Below are 22,651 nucleotides of genomic sequence, written 5' to 3'. Positions count from 1 at the left end.
ATTCCTCCTACCGATCCATCGAGCGAGCCACCGAGGACGACGAGACAGTGGGCGGGATGTTCTGGTTCGCGACAACGCATCGCATCGGCTCCTGCTGCGGCCTCTGCGGCGTGAACGCGTTATTCATCATCGTCACGCTCGTTCTCGGCGGCCTGGGTTTGCAACCCATGAGCACCGACAAGCTGGGCGAGGTGGGTCTGACGCTCATCGAAGACAGGTATCAGCGTCGCGCGAACGCCTATGCGAAAGGAGCATTAGAGGCGAGCTTCGACCTCGTCACCGCCAGGTGCCCGCGGAGCATCGCCGCGGACCCCATCATTCTGATCCTGATGAAGGGCTCCTTCGACGACGAGGGCGGCAACGCGCTCACGACCGAGGGCCTCAGTGAGCTGCGGAAGCGTGAAGAGCGCATCACGAGCCATGCGGGCTGGGGCGAGCGCTGTAAACTCAGCTACGCGACCGCATACCCGACCTGTGACCTCAACAAAACCGCGACGATGAAGACGGCCGACGGTTCCGGCACCGAATACAAGATCAGCGACGGCAACGGATGCCAACGGCCCTTCTCGCCGGTCTTCTTCTTCGAGAAATACGGCGACCCGAACTTTGTCGACATCGTGGGCACCGTGGCCAAGATCGAGGCCGCAGGCACTGCGGACTGGACGAGCTTCAAGGACATGCTGCACAAGGACTTCACATCGCAGAATCTAAATTCGAAGATCCTGCAGACGGCGATCTACGCCGGGACGCCACGCCACGACGTCTCGCACTACACCCAACCCGAAGTGGCCTATCTCATCGAGGAATTGGGCCTGCCCATCGAGTACTACACCCAAAATTACCGCGAAGACGAGCGAACGCACCTCAATCATTGGATCGTCGAGGAGTTCGAGGAGGACTTCTTCGAAGACCAGCAGGATAAAAGGTTCCCGACGCTCTACTTTTATGCACTCTACAACCCACTCATGGACCAGGTCCAGGTGGACCTGAACCTCATCATGATGTCCATCGTCATCGTGTGCTGTTACATGTGGTTCTACCTGGGCTCGGCCTTCGTCATGACTGCAGGCATGTTCCAGATCTTCTGCTCCTTCTTTGGCGCGAACCTGCTCTATCGCTACTTCTGGCCCACGGCCTTTGGCTTCGGCTACCGCTACTTCACGATATTCTGTGCGCTCAGCCTGTTCATCATCATGGGCATCGGCGCGGATGATATCTTTGTCTACTGGGACGTCTGGCAGGCGTCGGCGGCCGGGGGGGGGCACGGGATCTACAAGACCGACGCGCACCGCTTGCGCCATGTCTACTACCACGCCGCCGGCGCCATGCTCGTGACCTCGGCGACGACGGTCATCTCGTTCATCACGAATCTGGCGTCTCCGTTTCCGGGCATCGCGACCTTTGGCGTCTTCGCAGCGCTCCTCGTCCTTGTCAACTTTTGCGCCGTCGTGTCCTATTTCCCCTGTGTCGTGCTCTTCTACGAGCACCACGTCAAGCACCTTCCAAGTCCGTGGCAGGCCCTCGTTGACACCGTCTGTTCGACAAAGAAAAAGGTCGCACCCGACGGCGGCTCCGTCGCAGAGGGCGGCGGTGGCCTGCCTGTTTGGTTCTGCAATGTCTATGCGCCATTCTTGTGCAAGTATCGCTTCGCCGTACTTGGGGCTCTTGGGTCATGGTGGTTTCTCTTCCTGATCTTCGCGTGCATGATCGAAGCCGTGCCCTTCCAGCTATACGAGCTCCTGCCCGCGGACACAAACTTCCACCAGGTGACCTACGTGAACAACTTCTGGTTCCCGCCAAGCGCAAAGCCGCTCACGGCGCATATCCTCTTCGGTTTCGACCACAAAAACCCGCTCGGAACCAACGACCTCCGGCCAGAGCGCTTTGTTGCCGGCGAGAGCGGATTGGTCAACTGGGACACGGGCTTTGACCTTGACGGTGTTGAGGCCCAAATCCAGCTCTACTCTATCGCCGACATGCTGGCCCACACTCCGCCCGATGGCCTCAAGGTCGACCGTACCCATGGCATCAACACGCAGATCGAGGGCTCGCGCATGGGCTCCTTCATGGACACAGCTGACGGCGGCGTCTCGTCCGCGTTCCAGAAAGCCTACGGCGTTCAGTCTCTCTTCCACTCCATGGCGAGTTGGGAGAACATGTCCGCGCGGATCGATCCCAATGCTTCTCGCTACGCGACCGAGCATGTGCCCGGGAGGACGTGCGTGCCGTGCTTCTCGACGTTCATGATCTCGCCGGACCTGTTCGACATCGATAAAACGACGGGCGTCGATAAGAAGACGGGCATCGTGGTGAGTGAACTCACACTCGACGCCACGTCGCCCCTCGTGGACGGTTGTACGTGCTCCGGCTTCTGGCCCATCCCCACGAGGGTCTGCCTCAATGAGACGAAGTCGGTGGCCGATGCGACGCTCTTCAAGTGCAGCCGGAGCGAAGATCAGGTCGCCTATGAGATCGCTGCATTGGTTGGGTCCCACCCCGCTGACAGCAGCTGGTGGAAAGCCTACATCTTCGCGCTCGGCGACTCGCGCGGCGCATATCTCCGACTTGCGTTCTACGACATCGCGGTGCAGACGACGCTCCGTGCGAGCGAGAGCGACTACGTCGCGGGCCTGAAGATGGCGAAGAAGTGGGACGATTGGATGGATTCCCTCAACGGCCGCTACTCCATGGCAGGTATGGTCTATCTGCCCGGTGCGGAGATTTGGAGCGTGAGCGCCCAGCTCGTTCCCAACGGAGTCTCGAACATGCTCACGTCACTCGCGCTCGCCTGCCTCGTTTTAACTTGTGCGACAGGCAACTACCTCATGGCCATCATTGCGACGACGACCATCGGCATGATCACGACCATCGTTCTCGGCTTCATGCACGTCGTTGGCTGGGGCCTGGGCACGCTCGAGTCGATCCTCATTGTCGTCGTCATTGGCTTCTCCGTCGACTACACCGTCCACCTCGCGGACTCCTACCTGAGCTCTGAACATGACTCGCGCGAAGCCAAAGTCAAGGCCGCCCTCGCCGACACCGGCGCCTCTATCCTCTCGGGCGCCATCTCGACGCTCGGCGCGTCGTGTCCAATGTTTGGCGCACAGATCATATTCTTCTTCAAGTTCGCCGTGTTCATTTTCCTGACCGTCGCTCTTAGCCTCATCTTTTCCCTCGGCTTCTTCGCCGCGGCCCTCGCCACTCTCGGGCCTCTTGGCGAGCAGGGCTCTGTTGCTAAAGTCTATACGGCTCTCGAGAAGTCAAACACAGCCAACATTCGGAAGATCGAAGAGGAACAGTCTATGCCACGGAAACCAGAGCGGCTCGTGAGGCCTGTGGAGGAGCTGCGGGAGATCGTGCTCGTGCTACACGAGGCCTTTGCGTCGGTCTGCGGGTCCGAAGGCACGCGGTCCACGATGCGCGGCAACTGGCAGCGGCTCTTCGAGTCCATAGACGAGGATCAGAGTGGGCGTCTCAGCTTCAAGGAGTTCCGGCTCGCGGCGAAGCTTCTCGTGCGGGACGCGCTCGACTTCGATGCTTTGACCGCTCTGTGGGACTACATCGACTACAACGGTTCCGGCGAGTCTACTATAAAAGAATTCCAGCAGGCGACATACCTTCTGATGCTGGACGACTGGGAGGATCTGCTCACGGAGGAGCACGCCGGCGAGCTCCAGGGCGTCGTCGCGCAGCTCGAAGAGGCTGTCGAGACGCGGCACACGCGGAAGAAATTCCATGACACGACCGGAGGCACGGTGAAGGAGGCCCCGGGTAACTGGTACAAGGTCTTTGCGCTTTTTGATATTACTGGTTCCGGCCTGCTCGGCTACGAGGAGCTTGAGGAGGTCATCCGCGCGGACTACCCGGGCCTAGGCATGAAGCCGGCCGCGATCTCGACGAACCGCATCCGGGGCCTCTGGAAGGCGATCGACGCGGACCGGAGCGGCGATGTCACCGTCAAAGAATTTGTTTCCTTCATGCGTCGCCATGGGCCCCGTATGACGCGGCTCATGGCCTTCTCGCAGCACTCCCAGGTCCTCGTGCCCGAGGGCGCCGGCGCGACGGCTACCGTGGTAGGCGCGCAGCGGCCGTCCCAGGTCCTCGGCGGGCTCGAATTCCGAGCGAGAAAGAGCTGGTGGCCGCTCGAACACGCGATCCACAGCCCCAGGGGAGCTGGCGCGCCCTGGGTCCTGCCGCGCGCGATCGAGTTGCATTCTGGGCGCAAGGCGGACGCGCCCGAGGTTCAGCCTGACCCGAATTCGCTCCCGACCCACCATGATAGCTCCTGGATAGGCAAGCCGGCGATGCTGAGAAGCATCCCTTCGCCTCGGTGCAAGATCCGAACGGCGAATTCCGACGGGCTCGCACGGTGTGACTCGATCGCGCTCAGATCGGTCCAGACACTCCAGCGGAGCCGCATCCCGCGATGGTCCGCAAGCGATGAGCCCCCGCTTTGCATCGGCCGGACGCAGTACGGCGCTGATACGCGGCCCGTCCAGGTCGGCCTTGAGCTCGTACATTCGCCCCTGACGAAGGCCCGGCTCAAGTTACGCCGCGTCGGCCCGTCTGCGGTCGCGGCCGCGACATGGCCTCGCACCACGTCCAAGCGGGAGCCCTTGGGCCGCGAGTCGCCCGCGGCCAAATTCGGCTACGAGCCCGCCACCCTGGATGGCGGTGGCGACGACGACTTGGAGAGGCACCAAGGGTCGCATATCGCGCGCTGACGCCTTGGCTACGTATATTCCTCCACACAAACCCGAAGAACGGGCCTTCCCTGCTTTATTCGAAGCGTCCTTGACTTGACAAGGCCGGGCCTGTCCCGGGGGTGGGTATACGGCCTGCGGGACATGCCAGATGACGCCGGGGTTTTGTAAGCTTGCGTCTGAGTCCTCCAGTCAGTCGCGGCGCAGCGGCTCATGACGTGGGGCTCTGACGGCCGCCCGTGGTCGTCCGTCGGCGCACGCGGTCAGGTTGGAGGTCGAGGCGACCACGCAGTCTGGAGCCGAGGTGTCAGGTAACCGGCGAAGCTCTCCCGGAGCCGTTCGGCCGGTTATCCGGCTGGCGGGCTGCAATCATTGATGATCACTATAGTCTAAATCGACGCCGGCGGCGCCGCTTGCATCTCGGAGCCCCGGCGGGGGGCAAAACAACCTGTCCGCGTAAAAAAACGCGCTAAAGACGCGCAAAAAGCGCAATGGCGACGGCTCACGTAAAAAACGCCGTGCGTAATTTGGGACCTAGCCGGCGGGGCGCGCTGCCTGCTGTTGGCCGAAGTTCAGTGGAGTTTACGTTTCCGGGACTTGCTCGGGAACGGGGGTCTGTGCATCGCAGCGCGACCAGCGAGCCGACGGATCTCAGGGTCGCCGTGGGCCTCGAGCGCCGCGAGCCACGTGCGGGCCATGGACCTGCGCCCGACGCGGGCCCTGTCCCAGACGTCGTCGAAGTTGCCCCGGCTCGCGAAATTCTGCGTGACGCCGATGGTGTCCTCCAGATTGATCACGGCGTGCCACCAGCCGCCGGGCACAAAAATGGTCTCTCCAGGCTCCTGGATGCACTCGATGCGGCGTGCCTCCGGGTACGCGGCGCGGATCCTCGGCAGGATGTCGACGAAGTAGTTGATGGCCTCGTCGTCCTCGACGCGCGGGTCGTAGAGCCGGCTTCCTTTGGCGACGTGCCGCGAGGTGCCCGGTTCGAAGAGGACCCAGCGCTTCCGCCCAGTGAGCAGCGTATTCCACGCTGACGTCCCAAGGGGATCGACGTGCGCGCACGTGCCGCTCCGCCGGGGCCCGACCAGGAGCCAGCGGTGCGGCGGCCGCCGCCGCTCGCCGACGAGTTCGAAGAGGTCGTCCCGCCCGCAGAACGTCGGCGCGCGGAACGCGCCGACGACGGCCTCGCGGCCCGCGCGGTCGCCGAAGCCACCATCGAAGACGTAGAGCGGGCTGTCGTCACCCATGCAGTCCTGCGCCGCGTACGTCGCGAAGTCCTTGAGCGTGACACGGATCGTTCGCCCATCATCGTCCTCACCGCACTTCATGCGGAGCCCGCGGAAAGCGGAGTCGCCGAAGAACCCGTCGTAGCTCCACCCCGCCGCGCTCCAACCCTCGCGCGCGGGCACGTCCCGCACGATCACCGGTGTGCTCGTCAGCTCGTAGTTCCGCGCAAACGCCGCCGCACAGAGCACGCCGTAGTCCAAACGGCAAACGCGCTCAGCGCCCTCGCCCTCGCAACGACCGGCAGCCAGCGACTCAAACTCGCTCGAGCGAGTTGTTGCAAATCCATCCCGCGACCAGTCCTTTAGTCGCGGCCGGTGACGAGTCTTCGCTCGTCGCATCACGGAGGCCCAATCTTCATCGTCAACCGACATCAGCCTTCCCACCCAAGTCCTCCAAAACATGTGACACGGGAGACCCCGGCGGCTTCGCGCCCGACCTCCGCGTGCACCTCAACGTGCGCTACGAGCCAAAAAGTTTCCTTTTCTCCGTGGAATTCCGCGTCCGGCACGACTCGCTCCTCTTCTTCTTTCGAAACAGGCTCGGTTTCGCGCCCGTTGCGCCGTAGCTAGGTGGCTAGTTTATCGTTGGCATTTGTCAGCGCAGCATGTGGCTGTCCTGAGTTGCGGGCCCAGGGGATCGCTTTGGCCAGTGTGAAGAGGCTCCGCGGAAGGGTTCTAGATAGCTTCTGGGGGGCTTCTGGCACGTGGTTTGGGGCGGCGTTGCAGTTTGCCCTTAAGGGGGCTTGAAGGGCAGTTTACTAGGGCGAAGCAGTGGGGGAAATTAAAATCGCAAAATCGTAAGGGGTTTGGGGTATTTCGGGTCCGCGGAAGCCTGAGGGTTCTGGAGGGCTTCTGGAGGGCTCCTGGCACGTGGCATGGGGCGGGTCGCGCGCCCTAGGGCGTGGGCGGCGCGTCAGAGGTCCTCGGCGAGGCGTGAGCGGCGGTGTTGAGGTCCCTTTTGAAGGGCAAGCGGCGGTGTTGAGGTCCCTGTTGAAGTGCAAGGTTTGAGGTTGAAGTCAAGTTGAAGCGGCGTTTAACATATCCCGCCGGCGGGATATGTTAGCAAAACAGCGAGTTGCTGTAATATTGCACGACTATCATACAGCCTCGGGCCGCGCGGACGATCACGGCGGAGGGGGGGGGGGCATGGGGGGCGGCCCCGGCGTAGCCGGGCTCGGAGGTGGCTCGTAAATCGGCGGTGCGGGGTATTGCACTCGTGGGGGTGCGAGAGCGGCATTGATTTTGCGACCTTCCTCGTTCTCATGCTCGTCATCGTCATCGTCATCGTCATCCTCGTCGATGTGAACCCCACAGTCGTTGCCCTCTTCTTCGAGACCGTTTGCTCGCAGGGCACCAGAGAGCTCACCGACGGAGGAACCCTTCTGAGAAAAGACGACGAGGAAGGGGGCGGGGGCACCGCGGGCGTCGCATGCGTCCTTGAGCGGGAGGAGCGCGGCTCCGAGGATGACCGGTTCGTGCTTAACGTCGTCGCGGCGGTCGAGGAGCTCGAGGATGAGCGTCGTGCGCCGAAGCTTGGCAACCGATGTGCTGGGGGGGGAAGTGAGCACAGGGCAGCTCTCCGGGGGCCAGCGAGGCTGGAAGCATGCCGCAGATTGGGTGAAGTCGGTCTCCACTGGCCCGTGGACCTGTGATGACCTGTGTCGAACTTAAATCAGCCAACCCGAGCAATTTGACCGCGGCAGAAGATTTTTCAAGTTCGGTGACGTCTGGACCGGGGACTCGGCTGTCTCTCTCTCTCTCTCCCCGGTGTCGATAAAACCCGGCGTTCAGACCAACGGAGGTCGGACCTCGGAATGGCGCAATGCCGGCGAAAGCCGACAGCGGTCCAAGCTTCGCCGACAGTCAAAGGAAGCGCGAAGGCCACGGAACCTCGTCCTCTCTCTCCCCCCCCCCGGAAACCTTCGAGAAGTTCAGCAGGTGCGGGCACTTCCCTTCGCCGATGGTCACAATGGACCGTGAAGGCCACGGTGCCGTGGCTGGTTTCAACGCTGGCGATGACACGCGGAGCGCCAGGCGCGTCGGCTTGCGAAAGTGAAACGGATGGAGCGCCGCGCCGCCGGTAGCGACGAGCGTCTGAGCGAAGGAGAACGTCGCCACGCCGCGCCTGCGAGTCGTGCGCCGTCGCCATGGGAACAGCATAGGCGCGGTGGGGGTAGGTCCCGCGGACGGACCTCGAGTCTGCGGCAATGGCGGCGTCGCTGTCGTCGGCCGGGGAGGCGCCCGTCGGTGGAGATGCGCACAAGACTTTGAAGGCGGCGATGAGAGGCGCGTGGTCGCTGCTGTCGAGGTGCGGCGCATCGTCGATGGCGGAGAGGTAGACGAGCTTCGCCGGCGGGCTCCCCGGGAGGGATTTCCAGAGCACGCGGTCGCACCACGAGGGTACCCGGCCCTTGCCGCCTGCGACGGGCAAAAGGATGCTGCGGGCCTCGGGGTGGGCGGACGCGGCCTAGGGAGACGGTCATAGAGCCGCGCGCCGGTCATCGCGTCACGCGCGCCGTCCTTCCTCATGTAGCGGTACGTTGGGGGGAAGTTGAAGGCAGCGGCCTCTTCGAAGCCAGCGAAGGCGCGGCCTGCGCTGCGCTCGACGTCGAGCTGGTCCGCGCCGCGGAGCGCCGCGAGTCGTGCGGCCCGCTCTCGCGCGTCGCATGCGCCAAGGCCGTCGAGGAGGTCCAGGGCCTGGCTCTGCGGAAGGTCGACGCGGTAGTTCAGGTCACCAAACCAGAAGACGTGGTCGAACTGATGCAGCGCATCGAGGTCCTTGCGCCCGAGGCGGAGGGAGTCAACCTGGCGACGCGCGGCAGTTCCGGCGCAACCAGGGGGATCTCCCGGGACGGGGCGCGGTGGTGGCTCACGACCTGGGAGAAGTCACTGTTCCGACCGAAGACCTCGCCTTGAAAGGCCTCGAGGTGACAGCACACGAAGCAGAGCGTGGTGCCGTGGACGCGGAACGCGGCGCCGATCGCGCCCTTGTTACCGAGCGTGTCGCCGATACCGCAGCCCTTGTGGGCGACGTCTGGCGCGGAAGCGTAGGGCGCGTGTTCGCCGCGGACGAAGACGAGGAGCCGCATCTGCCAAAAGTGCTCCTCGCAGTGCAGGACGTAGCCGATGCCGATGAAGTGCCTGCGACACGCGCGCGCATTCGAGCCGGGCAATAGGCGAGCGCGGGTGCGAGGAAGTGTTGTCGCAGCTATAGCGCGAGCACGAGTGGCCGCTCGACGCTCCGGGCCGGCCCGCGCGGTGACGCCGTGTCGCGCGCGCTTACGGTCCGCACCCAGTCCTCGCGGTCGTTCTTCCCGCCACCCGAGGCCTTTGTCCGGTCGACTTTGTAGGAGCATTCCTGGCACCCGACGGCGACGACATCCGCGAGCGGCTCACCTTCTCGCCCGTCGGTCCGGCGAACCGCAGCGACGGGGGGGGGGGGGATTCCCGCACGCGGCGTCGCGGCGTCGTGCTGCGACACCAACGTCGCCGGCGCCTCGGCGATCCCAATCCGCCCGGGCGTCGCATCGCCGAGTGTGCCGTCGTCGACGGTGCGCCGCGGCGCATAGCTACCGTCGCTCTCACGGTGTAGCCAGGCGCTCAGGTCCGACGAGCTGCGGTTTCGGGGCACGTTAGGAGGCTCGATGTAGGTCGCGAGACGCGGCACGAGACGGCTGCTTATTTCCAACGTTCCACGTGCAAACGCGGACGCGCAATTCGAGGCTGCCACCGCGAGCGCCGCCCCCCGAAGTCCACTCTCGCCAGTCCGGGTCCCGTGCGCCGCGCCGCGTCCGCCGGCGCCAGAGCGCGGTCGCGTGCGCGCCGTCACCACCGCCGAGACGTCCGAGGTGCGAAGCGCTCGCTGCGCTCCGGAGCAGCTCGTCGAACCGGTCCGCGTCTTCCGTTGACTCGAAGAGGAGCGTGTACCTGCGCCCCGCGCGTCTCGCCGCGCCCCCACTGACGCCGGATGCGCGCGCATCGTGGTCGACCCAGCGGAGTGTAATCTGCCTCGGTTCGCCGAGAGACCGCTCGACCGCGCCCACCTGGCTTAGCGGCATCTCCCGCTTGACGCGCCCGGACCGATCCGTGTTTCGGAGAACGAGCCCACCGATGACCTCGACGAGGCGACGCTGCTCCTTCCCCCAGCGGTTCGTCTTGAGTACCGGGAAGCAGCCTCCGGATCTGGCTGGCCCGTCGCCGCTGGCGCCAGGCCCATCCCGCGCAGCAAGCCCGTCGGTCGGCGGTCGCGGCCGCGGGCCGCTCAGCGACCCTCGTGTCGACGCGCGGTGCGACGACGTCAACTCAGGGTCCCGGGCGGCTACCGACATGACGGATCCACTGCCGTGCAACACGCTTTCGAGAAATGACGTCCTCTTGGTACGTGGCGGCGGTACCGCGCCACTGACCGCCCCGCCGAGCGGCAACGGCGACGCCGCGTGTCGCGCGGCGCTCCGCACCGCGGCCACCCAGTTCGCTGCGACTGCGCTCGATTCAGCCCGCAGCTCGTCGCGGCGTCCGCTCGCGAAGATGACCTCGAACGCAAACGGCGTCGGATGCTCGACGCACGCGCCCCCGAGATCCTCGCTCCCGAGCGCTCGGCCGTGTTGGCTCTCGCGCCACACCAAGATGCCGTTCCCCAGGTCCAAGCTAAACCACCGTCGCGTGCTGAACAATGCCGACGAGCTCGAATTCTTGCGTGCCTTAATCAGCCAGCCCTCCATATCGGGGTACAATAAAGATGATACAAGGAACAAGGATGAATACAAGGATGATAGAATAAAACTTAATTCGTTACCCCCATGCGAGTCCACTCTTCATATGGCTGAACAGGGGCGCATCCTGTCGACGAGCTTATATAAGGCGGCTGCTTCTGGAATTCGCACCGTGTTGTCGCGTCTCACGGGTGATGTTCGGGCCATCGTTTACGATCATCTAGAGTTCGAAGACCTCTTGGATGTAACAATGGTGAGCCAGGGACTGCGGGACACACGGGGTGATGTCAGCCACATCCATTGCGTCAGGTTGCATAAATTCCATGATGCGGGCGTTTTTCAACGCTTGGCGCGGTGCAAGTATGTCCACGCTATAGGGAGATTTCCTGATGATCTGGCTCTACTGGAGACGCCGCTGTCAGCCATGAACGGCGTGCTGACGGTAGTGTGTTCGTTGCTGAGCCGCGACCCCCAATATGGCGTACCAAACAGCTCGGGTTGGGGGGGTGGTTGTCGAGCGCTTGCTGAGACTCGCGTCCTTCGGGCCTTGGAGAGGCTGGAATTCTTTCAGATTGTCGGCGTCGTCGTCGGTGCGCCACTCTCCGCGCCCACCTTAGCGGTCTGGTGCCTGGCGTTCTTGAACGCGAAGCCCGCCTGGCGCGAAGGCGGCGACCCGATGACTGAGAAAGACCGAAAAAAGGAGCTACGTCACTAAAATCAGACACGCATTTCACCGCAGGCCTCGCTCGCTGCAGTTAGAACGGGGGCATCCTGCAGATACGAGCCAAGTGCACTGCCAACTTCAAGCTAAGTCGATCAAGTTTTCTTGTCCAATTATCTCGCCCCAGAAATGATCGCACCCCCCGCGAACATGCCACAACCTTTCTAATTCACACGCGCTACTATCCGAAGCAGCATACTGGTAGGACTCTGTGGTCGCCGGATCGTGTCCAATGCACGCCGCTTCTATTTTGGGCAACTCCCCATAGGACGACTGGCAAGTCCCAGGCAAAACCCCGCGCAAAACGAGCGCTGTGACGCCGGTGGTTGAAGTTACGTTGAACCCTAGTTATCGTGGTGCATGCTAGTAGCTCTCCGCAGGGCATGGCGAGACGCGCCTTCGCCTCGAGGGGGCGCTTGGAGACTGTGTTCCAGGGGTTGCCGACCACGCGCGCGGGCCGGTTCTCGCGAATCAAACGCACCGAGGTGGCGCTGCCAGTGCACGCGCGATACTTGGCGAAGAGCATCGACGTGACGCTGTTCCATGACCGCGCCGTTTCGACGATCCTGCAGCGCCAGGTCTTCGGCCGGGACAGCGTGATGTTGACGATCCACGACGACGACGACGACGACGCGTCGGTGCGGTCCGACGCGCTCGACCCCGTCAGCACCGCAGTACGACCGAGCATAGAAACTGCGCGGCCGCGCGGCCGCCAGGGCCACGTCGTTGTCTTCAGCTACGGTGCCGCGGTCTTCTTCAATGTCGGCGACACGCTGCGGAATCGGTGCCTCGAATCCTTCCGGCCATTCTGCACCGAGGCGATTCCCGAAGGGTTCCAGCCTGTTGAGGACTACAGCGTCGTCGTCCGGCCACCGCCTGGGTCACTCAGGGGCGTAGCACGCGCTCGTCGCGGCGCGCGCGGAGGAGGTGGCGCGCGCGGCGGGAACGGCGCGGCGCGGAGGCGGTGCGGCCGCGCGGTTGCGCCCAGACCCGTCGCCGCCGGCCGCCGCCGCGGCCGCGCCGCCGTCGCGACGACCGCCGCGGTTCGGAGGCCTGCCGTCCGCTTTGACTACGCAGTGCTCCCGCAGCTCGACGTCCACAATCTCGCGGTCATCGCCACCGTCCTCGCCCAGTCTGTCGCCCTCGACCACTACGGCGTCAAGGCCGACGCCATGCTCGAGGCATTCACGCGGCTCAATTCCTCCGTCGAGCGCACCGGCGTTTTTTCCGTCATCGAGAAGCAGAGCCTCTTCCGTCTCGTTGCACTCAACAACACGCTATTCACCGACGTCATCGCAAAGATTGGCATTCTCGAGCGCTCCGACACGGCCTGGGAGCACCTCGAGTACGCCGATGTCTGGGAGGGCCTCCGCGACGAGTTCGAGATCGAGGATCGCTTCCAGAAGATTGAGTTCAAGCTCAATCTCATCCAGCAAAACTCCAAGTTCTTCCTCGAGGTTCTCGCCACGGACAAGTCCAACACCCTTGAGTGGATCATCATCATCCTTATCTCCATCGAAATCGCTGTCATGACCGTAGAGATAGCAGTTGGCTTGTGAGTTATGGTAAAAGAACGCTACGCTCCGACCCGTCGAGGTGGAATGAATGACATGAAGTAAACAAATCCCCCGGCTCAAACTTGGACTTGAGCGCCAGGGACTGATGGGCAGGCCCATGTGCGCCGGTGAGTACCATGCCGGCGTCGGCTCAAAAATCCATTAGGATGCTATTTCCAGGCGGACTACAGTGAATCATCGTGTTCGGACCGTTGCGAACGCGAGACCAGCGAAAAAAAGTCCGCGGGAAAAAAAAATTCCGACCCGCCGCAACGCCGGATTCACTCTTTCGCGGGTCGGGAGGTGCGGAGTGAATTTTTTTCCGCGGACGTTATCTTGCGAGAAACTCACCCAAAAGGTTTACAACCCGACGCGTTCGCAACATTCCAACCACGATGATGCACCGTAGTCAAGCTGGAAACAGCATCCTAATGGATTTTTGGCGTCGGCTCGGCGCACGCCGCGAGGGCAACGGCCGCCGGCAAGTTTGAATCGAGCAACTGCAGCATGCTAACGGGCCTTGAGGTGCATATTCTACTGAACCCGAGCAAAAAACTGCTTCAGCAGCCTACACGGGCGACGGCGGGCGCGGCGTTTTCCAAGCGGCCCGTGGCGCTCCGCTCTAAACGCACCGGCTGCTAGCTGCCTACCCCTCGGGAGAGCTTCCGGCCGCTCCGCTCGCACTGGCAAGCTCAGGCAAGCGCGCTAGGCGGCCTAAGACTACTCGTAGGGTGCAAGTGCTTTAGGATGAGTCGCTGCGTTTCAGACACCCCGCCGGTTCTGGGCTTGTACCCAACAGCACACTCTCGAGTGGAACCCGGGTGGCATTGTCATCCCCGATGAGTCTGAGCTGGTACTGAGAGGCTGGCACGATGTCGTAGTAGCCCGGTCGTGTGGAAGACGCAGCCTGTGCTGCCAACTCGGCCAGAAGACGCCGAGGGCGAGGACGATGCCTTGAACGAGAGTGATTTCCGCATGTTGAGCTCATCCTTAAGGTCATCGCGCTCCTGTCGCACGGCTGCGAGGGCTTCGAAAGCTTCGAGCCCCCCTGGCATGGCGAGCTGTTGCGCCATGCGCTCCATTCTCCGGCGATGACCGGCAGAAGCTGCAACCGCGGCATCACGCTCTCGCGCGAGGTCGTCCATGTCCCGATGGAGCGCTGCGATGCGCCTCACGGCAGCCTCGTCGAGGCATGCGTCCGCGGCGAGAAGCGGCGCCGGTGCGCCCATGCGCTCCGCACGGAGCGCTTCAAGGTCCCGTCGGACGAGGCCGAGCGCCTCTTTCGAGGCATCAGCCTCGCGCCGCGCGTCCTCGATCTCCGCCTGGGCCCGATCGCGCATCACGCGCATGTCATCTCGGTCCCGGTATGCCCGCTCGCATGTCCGGCGTAACAGGTCCCAGTCGGTCCGCAGACGGTCACCGAGTAGCTGCTGCTCTGCCGACTCCGCCCCGGCGTTGCTCAGTCGCTCCTCGAGGCGCGCATTTACGCTTATCACACGATCTGGCACTTTACGCGCATCTTCGGCGATGTCTAAGACGTTCTGGAGATCCTCACCCCCATTCACGGAAGCCTCACCGATGCGACCCCCGGACGCACATGATCGCAACGAAGTGAGCCGTCGGACCAGCTCCTGTCGCCTCACGGACCCGGGAGCCGCGTAGACCCGCGGGCGCAATGCGTCACCACACTCGTAACTACTATCGGGGCGCGCGGGTTGAAACCAGATGTACGAAACGTCCATAACCAGAGGCAGCCCCCCGGGGGTCGACCGGGCTGATCTTCGTCGCAGACGGCCCTCAACGAGCCACGGGGCTGAACCAGAGAGCACCAAAAAAAAATGTCTTGCGCGCTGTGAGCCACCGCGCTACACCTGCTAGCTGTGCGCAGCTACGGAGCTGCAGGGCCTGCGCGCGGGCGCGCCGCCCGCAGCATATCCGCCGCTCGCGAGCGGCGGTTGATCGCTGGACCCTGATGCACGCCTCGGCGTGCACATCATCATCCAGCTCCCCGGCCTGGCTTCGCATTGATCATGGCGCCGAGATAGTGCCCTCCAGCTATGTTCAGTATCTTCATCCGCATTAGCTAGCTTCTGAAACTCATCCATGTCCTCTATGTAAAGAATCTAAGCCCCGTACATCAACCTGACGTTAAGGCACAGTCCGTAGTAGCAGGATGGGCGTAGTGGGTGCGAGATAATTAGCTGCCCCATATCCAACATTATCTGAATTTACTAGAACTACTTCGCGCGCGGAAGATTTCTCAAGTATCTTCAGCCCAGCGGACCGCTCGTGTGGTCCCGAGCCGGTGATCAGCGGCCAGGCTGCAGTTTGGCGCCCCGACGCACACGCCGGCGATGGCGCTGGATTTTGGGGATATGTTGACGATCGACAAGTACGTGGCACTCGCGAACGAATTTGCGGGTAGCAAGGACGATGCCCTCGTCGGGGAGGCGGGCGGATGCGCCATCTATCTGTTCGCGGAGAGCTGCCACCTGCATCACGGCGACTCTTTCTGGGTAATGGAGGCGAATAAGCTCTGGCGAGCATGCGTCAAGAAAGCTAAGGCTCGCCGTCGGAGTTCGGCGCAGCGTGGAGGCTGCGGGGACGAGTCCTTCCTCGCCGAGGAGCTTCGCAAGGCGGCGCACCGGCTCGTTCCCCCCGATGTCTTCGGGGGCGGCAGGGCGGAGGTCGACATCACTTCGGGGTTTGGCGGGCTGGACCGCGAGCTCGCACCGGTGGTGTGTATCCCCGCTCCGTGCGCGGTGGAGGACGCGCCGCTGTCGCCACTGTCGGCGTCGCCACGCCGATTCGCACGCCCGCCGCCAAGCTTCGAGTTGGCCGTGCTCGGGACTCCGGAGGTAGAGGACTTCGAAAACTTCTCCGAGGGCGCCGAAGAGGAGGTGGGCGCGCTCCGCGGACCCCGGCGCGACGGCGGCGGCGGCGGCTCAGCTGCCGCCGCCTCAGCCGGGGGCGCGAGCGAGGCAAGGCCTCCGACGTTCGAGGACCTGCGCTCCCTCGGGGCCGAAGAGCGCAAAGAGAGTACCCTGCTCCTATCTGAGGAGATCCTCTCCGAGGAGGACGTCCTGTGGCCCAAGGCAGAGGAGGCGTCCGTGGTGTCGACAATGTCGCGTGAGGACCTCTACCACAAGGTCTCGGAGCCCAGCGAGTCGTCGCAGCTCGAGGCCACGCCCGAGGTGACGGAGCTCCAGGGCGAGCTCCGGCGGCTCAAGGCGCAGCTCAGCAAACAGGCCATGATCAGCCACGCCCACGAGGCGGAGATCCGGCGCCTCCGCGCCGCCAAGTACGAGCTCGCGCGCAAGACGTCGAACGCTGAGGCGACGCGGGTTCAGGCCGCGTGGCGGCGCGCGGCGTTGGCAAAGCGGGCTTCGGCGGCGGTCCGGCGGGAGCGCGCCCTCGTCGCCGCCGTCGTCCTAGTCCAGGCACGCGCGCGCGGCTGCGCCGCCGCACGGGAGACACGCGCGGCCGCGGCCGCCCGCCGCGACCGCGCTGCAGGCCGCGTCGCGCGCGCCGTGCGCCGCGGCGCCACGCGAGCGCGGGCGGCTGTTGTGGTCCAGGCGGCGGTACGGGGCGCCACCGCGACGCGGGGGCCGCGGCTGCGGCGCCTCGCGCGGGAAACGCGCCGCCTCGCGGACGCGCTCGAGCAGTCCTGGCGGAGCGCGCGTGGCCTCAACGACGCGCTTCAGCTCGAGCGCGCGGCGCACGCCATCGATCTGCACGAAGCTGAGGACCTCACGATGACCGCCTGCGAGCTCGCGGGCCTCGCCGCTAACGGCGCGTGCGCCGCTGCGGACGCGGGGCGCTTCGGTCCCGCCGTCGACGCGCTCCGCTGCGGCGTACGAGGCGTCGTTGTGCCAGTTATCGCGGCCCTCGCTCGGCGGTGTTGCCGCGACGACGGCGACGACGTCACCCTCCGCCATGCCGCCGCACGCGACCTCGTTGCCGCCGGCGTGCCGAATGCGCTCTTGCAATTAATCGACGCCGGCGAGTCGACCGACGACGCGCGGCGGCCTCGCGGCAACCACACACCTCGCAGCGACGGATCTCTTGGCGAAGCCGTCCCCGCCGCTGCCGCTGAGCTCCTGGCGGACCTCGCCGATGCCGACGCGGCCGCGCTCGCGGCCGCCGCGCCCACAGCGCACGTGGCGCTCCTCTCGACGGTCCTCGATGGCCCCGGACCGGCGACGGAGGAGGCCGCGGGCCGCGCGCTCGCGGCCCTCCTCGCTGTCGGCGATCCTGGGCCGCTACACGACGCTGTCCGACGGAGCCGCCGCCGCCGCGGCCTCGACGCCGCGGACCGCATCAAGCTCCTCACCGCGGGCCTCGACACTGCGGTGGTCGCCGCACTTCCGCGCTGGCAGGACGACGCCGGTCGGCCTGATTCCGAGCACCGCCACCTCCAAACGCCCACGCCCACCCAGCAACAGCACGGTCATTCCACGACTCCGCGCTCCTCAGCGCCATCACCGCACCCCACGCCGACGTTCTCGGCGACAAAGAAGCGCCATCGACCGCGCCGCCGCGCGCGCTGACCACGCGCCGCGGTCCTCAAGGGCAAGCCCGACGCGACGGATCTTGCGCTCCTCGCTGCGCCTAGCAGCAGCCAAGGCCTTCGACACCCGAGGCTTGGAGACCCAAGCCGCGGCCTGCGACGCAGTCCGCAGTTATGGAACAACACCCATAAGCTTGTTCTGCATAGAGTCAGCAAAGCAAGGGGAGCTGCACTCCCCGAGTTCCGGACGCGTATTTTACTAGTTCCGGGGGAGACGGGGAACCCCGGTGGACGCGTGGGCACACGCGTGGTCTTCCGGATGCCGCGCGGGTGAGTTGTGCGCGACGGAAGGTTGACGGTGCCACGTGTATTCGCTTTCGCCTGGGCGTGAGGTTATCAATGTTTCGGTGTCATAGGAGCTCGTATTTAATAATGGTTGTGGAAATTGGACGCTGATCTCTGCAAGTAGATCCTGTCACGAGGATGACAACTCAATACGAGTCGTCGGCGGCGGATTTGGAGTGTAACGCCCGTTTTGTTTTGCGGTTGGGTTTAGGGACGCGTGGGCATCACACACCTGAGCATCACACCACCGAGCATCACACCCGATGGGACCGCAAGACTTCAACAGCGATCAGTCCGAGAGAGTTGCAACTGCTGCGCGCCATCGAGCAAACTGGTGGTTTTGACGCTCGATCATAATTTTCGACCGAGGGGAAGTCGTGGCCGAGCAGCCCTCCAGCTGCCGATCGGCCAGAACGGGTGGTTCACAGCAGATTCCTGCGCGTAATAGAGGCTGGTCGCTAGGCCGAGTATGTTGGAACCAATATTTACAGACAAAAACAAGCGCTCGGATTGGGACGAATGGCTAGCCGTTTCGCTGGCTTGAGTACCAAACACGTACGCGCGGGCCGGGAGCGGAGACCTCTGAGCCCAAGCTTCCGACGCACGGCAGCTCGCTCTGGTGGTCGGAGTGGCCTTCCATGACCCCTAGGCGTAAGCCTGACCGTCGGTGCCCCCATCGGAGGTGGTTCTGGCGTCGACCAAACTCCACCGCGCGGGCCTCGTCTCCGCGGGGCTGCCGCGGCCGCCGCGTACAAGTCCGTGCCAGCGAAGCGCGTCACAATCGATGGCGTTGGATACGCCCCTTGGTTTTGGGCGCGACGTGGGTGTGGCGGCTGGGGTAGGCCATTTACGTCGGGTAAGATGTACCACCCCGCTCCGCACGCAGGGGTGCCGCCGACGCCAGGCGGTGCAAACCCCCCCCTAGTAAACCCCTGTTTTCTGCTGCGACAGGGGGGCTTATCCAGGGGGGTTCGTGGGGTACCTTGGCGAGCCGAGCCAGGTGGCGGCCGGAGGCCGCCCCCTAGCCGTCGCAGCGGAGGTTGGTCGTGAGGGTAACGGGGCGCCGGGAAGGGGGGAGGGGCCGGCTCCTGCGGTGCAGAGATCACGCGTCGCCTGGCGCGTCGGCTCGGGCGAGCGGTCTTGAGCAATTCCTCGAAGGCGCTTCAGGGAGGGTCCTTCTGGGGCATGTCCGGTGAAGAAGACCTTGTCGTACGCGAACTCGACGTATACCTCGCAGACAGCAAGCCCGCAAATGATGGGCCCGGCCTGGTGCTGTTGCAGTATCCTGTGCGGAGCAAGGCGCGTGGCGAGGAGGCGTTCACGGTCGCACGGCTGCGGCCCAAGAACCAAATGCTCGAACTAGGAGTGCCCGCAGTCGATGCGGGGCCTCACTATGATGCGGAAGCGCCGGATCGGATGCAGCTCTACACGCGGAAGCTCGCATCATCGCGCGTGAGGCCCGCGACAAATTACGCCGTCGGAACTCTCGACGGTGGCGCGCTGTACCTGGCCCCGCTTCGCACGACGTACCAAATGCGCCCGTCCTTCGCCTACGTCGATGCCGACACCGACGATGCCCACGTCGACGACCGCGGCCAGTCCGCGACCGCACCTGCGCCGAAGCTCCAGGCCGTGTCGATCAAGCGTGCCCCGACGAGTCGCGAAGTTGCCATCCAGCGCACGTCCTACGCTTTCAAGCGGCAGGAGCAGGACGCAGAGCCATGGCATGAGCTTGCGATCGCGCATCGCGAGCATTCGGGTGCGAGGGCAAAACGGGCGCGGCTTAGCGTTGCAAATTCTGGGCAGCTTGAGCTCGCGGCACCTCTTTAATTACCTTAGCTTACACACCTTATTGTTTCGCTGCAAAGGCTCAAGACAAACACGCTGAGCGCTGAGAATCGACTCGTTCGAGCCCCAGAGCCCAGCTTGGACAAATTACTAGTACACAGAGATCGACATCTGAAGTTAGGTTGTTCGGGCAACCAGCGCTCAGCCATGGACTCTAGACTTTTCGTATCGACATGCCAGTGGCTTTCGGATTTGCCACCCTTGGAAGCCTCTTGGAAGTTCCAGGGCACATAGGGAAACTTGCATTTACGCGACGACGAATTCCCAGGCGCTCTCGCCCGTTTGTTTTACGCCTACCGGAAGACCGCGAGTCCCTGCGCCGCCGCAAAAAGACACCGCATCAGCCGAGGGCACGCAGCGGCAGTCGCGAGATCGAGCTTGCTCCCGCAGAGGCCTACGGTGGACCCGCGCTCCCCCATCATCGTGAGCTGCGTGTACCATCCGGGCACATGCACGTAGCTCTCGGCGTCCGTCGCGTCGTAGCACGCGACCACGCCGCGGTAGTACGCGGGCGTGTTTTGAGCGACCGGAACCGCTCCTGCCCCAGCGTCCTGCCCCGCCGTGTCCCAGATTTCAGTGGACCGAAATAATGCTCTGGGCTGCAGGGCGGAGATTTGCCGCCGACACCGGGATGCGCTCTCTCCTGTCAACAATCACCGACTCCCAGTCCCATCAGGCCCTTCTCCTGGGGCACAGGTTATCGATTCGAGCCTTGATCGCATGGTACTTCTCGTAGAGACCGCGGATGGGCTCCTTCTCAAACTTTAGCGGCGGTCGCCCGTGCTTCTTGATGAACTTAGAGTCGTAGTCCTTAAGCTGTTGCTTGACGATACGCTTTTCCTTGGAGAGCTGCGCAACGGCATCTCGACGCCTCGCTATCTCGAAGTGCGTGTCGTCGCGGGAGCGGATCGTCTTCGATGCACAGGAACCGGGAACGTAACGTGCGGCCCGGCGCTTACCTCGTCGCACCAGTGCCTGGATCTGCGCGGCGGCGTGGTCGCGGATGTCACGCTTCCATTCGCGATACTGGCGGTACGTCGATGCGAGCGGGACTCGCTCGCCACCGCGAGGCGCGTGGCCCGCGACAGAACGGAAGTCATCCTCGAAGCTCTTAATCTGAATCCGCAAAGCCCGACAGGCGTGGACCATGGCGCGCCTCTCCCGCGCGCCCGCGGCCCTCGTCGAGGGCTCCCACACGTGTTCAGCCGCCGTCACAGCCTCGCTCTCGCACTCGAACGCGAAAGGCCGCGTCGTCGGAACACCACGCGAGGGGTGGACCAGGTCTGCGGCCGCATCATGAAGCCAACCGTCGAGCAACTCCATCCTGCTCGACACCAGATCCCTTGGGGCGCGCCGCGGCCGTCGCGGGTCTCAGTGGCACAGGGCTCCTCGACGTCGCGGTCCACCGTCGGCGCGCACGAGTACACCGCGGGCGCGGACTACGCAGATACTACGCAGGCTATGCTGCATCACTAACTTGGCCGCCGCCGCGGACAGGCTGTCTGTGGCGCCACTGCGCCGCGTCCCGACCCCGCGCCGGTTCCTACGTCGAGACCCGCACCGGACCTCGGTCTCCGACGCCCCATTTCGTCGTCGCGCGCCGATTTCGTCGGTTTGCGCGGCGTCGCAAAATCGGCCCCTCGACGCGGTCGACGATTGCGGCGCCTTCCGACGCCCCGCCGAGGCCGCCGAGCGGCTCGCCGGACGCCCCAGTTTTGTGGCCGAGTCGCTGCGGCGACGCGCCGGGCACGACGACATGTTCCCGCGCGCGCGCGCGCGCGCGCCGCTTCGACGACGGCCGAGACGGTACGGCGGCGCCGGGGCGTGTTCCCCGCGTTGTTGGGCGCGCAGGAGCGGCGCGATCGCTCGGGGGTCGCGCCGAAGGGCGCGGGATGGCGTTTGCTCGACGATGTGCCGACCTTTGGCGAAACGGTCCGCCGGCCGCGACGCGGTCGGAGCGCGAGGAGCCGGCGCGCCGGCGCGAACCGATCCTGGGGTCTGCGACGAGCCGGGGGCGGTGGGATCCATCGAGGGTCACGTCGAGGGGCGCGCCAGCGTCCAAAGTCCCGCCGCGGTCGCGCTCCCGTCGCCCCGGCGCGCGGCCCGGGCCGGGAGCGCGCCCGGCCGCGGCGCGGCGCCCCGGGGCGGGCGTCGGGCTCCGGGTCGCTCCAATTCGCGCGCGATGGACAGCGGGGACATAGGGCGTAAGCTCCGGATCTGTTCGGCGGTCAGCGGGAGCCGCTGCGGGGTGCGGCCGTGCGGTCGACGCGGCTCGATGTTGGAGCAGATCAGGCGTTTACCGGGGAGAGGGGCTCGCGCCGAGGGGCGGCACGCGCGCGGTTCATCTTCTGCTTCTCGTTCGGGCTGAGGACGTAGGCGTGGTCGGACTCGACGCGCCACGTGGCGACGCCGACGTTCGACCGCGGCGGCTCCGCCGGCGCCTCGGGAGACGCGTCGGCCACGGACATGGTCTGGAGGCGCCGGAGGAGGCCTTGCTGCTCCCTCGCGCCGTCGAGGTCCAGGAGGCCGCCCTCTCGCCGATGCCGGACGGAGGCGGCCTCCACCGGGCGCCGCTCGCGAATCGTCTCGCGGACGAGGCGGCGCGACTCCTCGCTGAGGTCGCCGGCGACGCGCTCGACCTCGAGCATGGCCTGCGGCGTGCTCGGGCCCGAGCCGTCGGCGGAGTCCGCGGCGCCGCGCTGCATGGTCATGCTCGTCGCGTTTGTCAGGCGGTTCCGCCGGATCAAGGACCACGCCCGGCGCATGGACGCGCGCGACGTCTGCGGCGCCCCGATCTTCTCGAGGAAGGCATTGATGTCGAGCGCGCGCAGGCGCTCCAGAGTGGTCTGGCGCCGACACGCGTGGTCGAACCAGACTTCGAGGTCCGCCGCCGCCGCGAGCTTCTGCCCGTCCCCCAGCGCGCTCTGCGTCCGCCACAGACCTTCGAAGGTCCGGAGCGCGAGCGTC

The 22,651-nt window shown here is 64.8% G+C and overlaps 3 protein-coding genes across 3 annotated transcripts in view; all 3 read right to left on the bottom strand.

Annotated features, from left to right (window-relative positions):
* Positions 1 to 5,338: 5,338 nt before the first annotated feature.
* Positions 5,339 to 6,208, bottom strand: AURANDRAFT_3043 (hypothetical protein; the record flags this gene model as incomplete). The annotated part of the gene is made up of 1 exon (XM_009037728.1): positions 5,339 to 6,208. A coding segment is annotated over one exon (870 nt), but the record flags the coding sequence as incomplete, so codon positions are not given.
* A 2,510-nt stretch (positions 6,209 to 8,718) lies between these two features.
* AURANDRAFT_24906 (hypothetical protein) lies at positions 8,719 to 9,081 on the bottom strand (the record flags this gene model as incomplete). Its single annotated transcript, XM_009037781.1, has 1 exon — positions 8,719 to 9,081. The coding sequence occupies one exon, from the start codon at positions 9,079 to 9,081 to the stop codon at positions 8,719 to 8,721; it is 363 nt and encodes a 120-aa protein (XP_009036029.1).
* Positions 9,082 to 18,258: 9,177 nt separating this feature from the next.
* Positions 18,259 to 22,651, bottom strand: part of AURANDRAFT_63390 (hypothetical protein) — a gene marked incomplete at both ends in the record, with an annotated part of 28,120 nt that continues 23,727 nt past the window's right edge. The window contains 2 exons of the mRNA XM_009037780.1: positions 18,259 to 18,294; positions 21,985 to 22,530. Of these exons, the coding sequence (XP_009036028.1) occupies positions 18,259 to 18,294; positions 21,985 to 22,530 (582 nt within the window). The remainder of the gene's footprint in view (positions 18,295 to 21,984; positions 22,531 to 22,651) is intronic.

The sequence above is a fragment of the Aureococcus anophagefferens genome (assembly GCF_000186865.1).
Source record: "Aureococcus anophagefferens unplaced genomic scaffold AURANscaffold_7, whole genome shotgun sequence".
In the NCBI taxonomy this organism is placed as follows: domain Eukaryota; class Pelagophyceae; order Pelagomonadales; family Pelagomonadaceae; genus Aureococcus; species Aureococcus anophagefferens.
The sequence above is the reverse complement of the archived record's forward strand: the minus strand, read 5'-3'. Positions and strand labels throughout refer to the sequence as shown.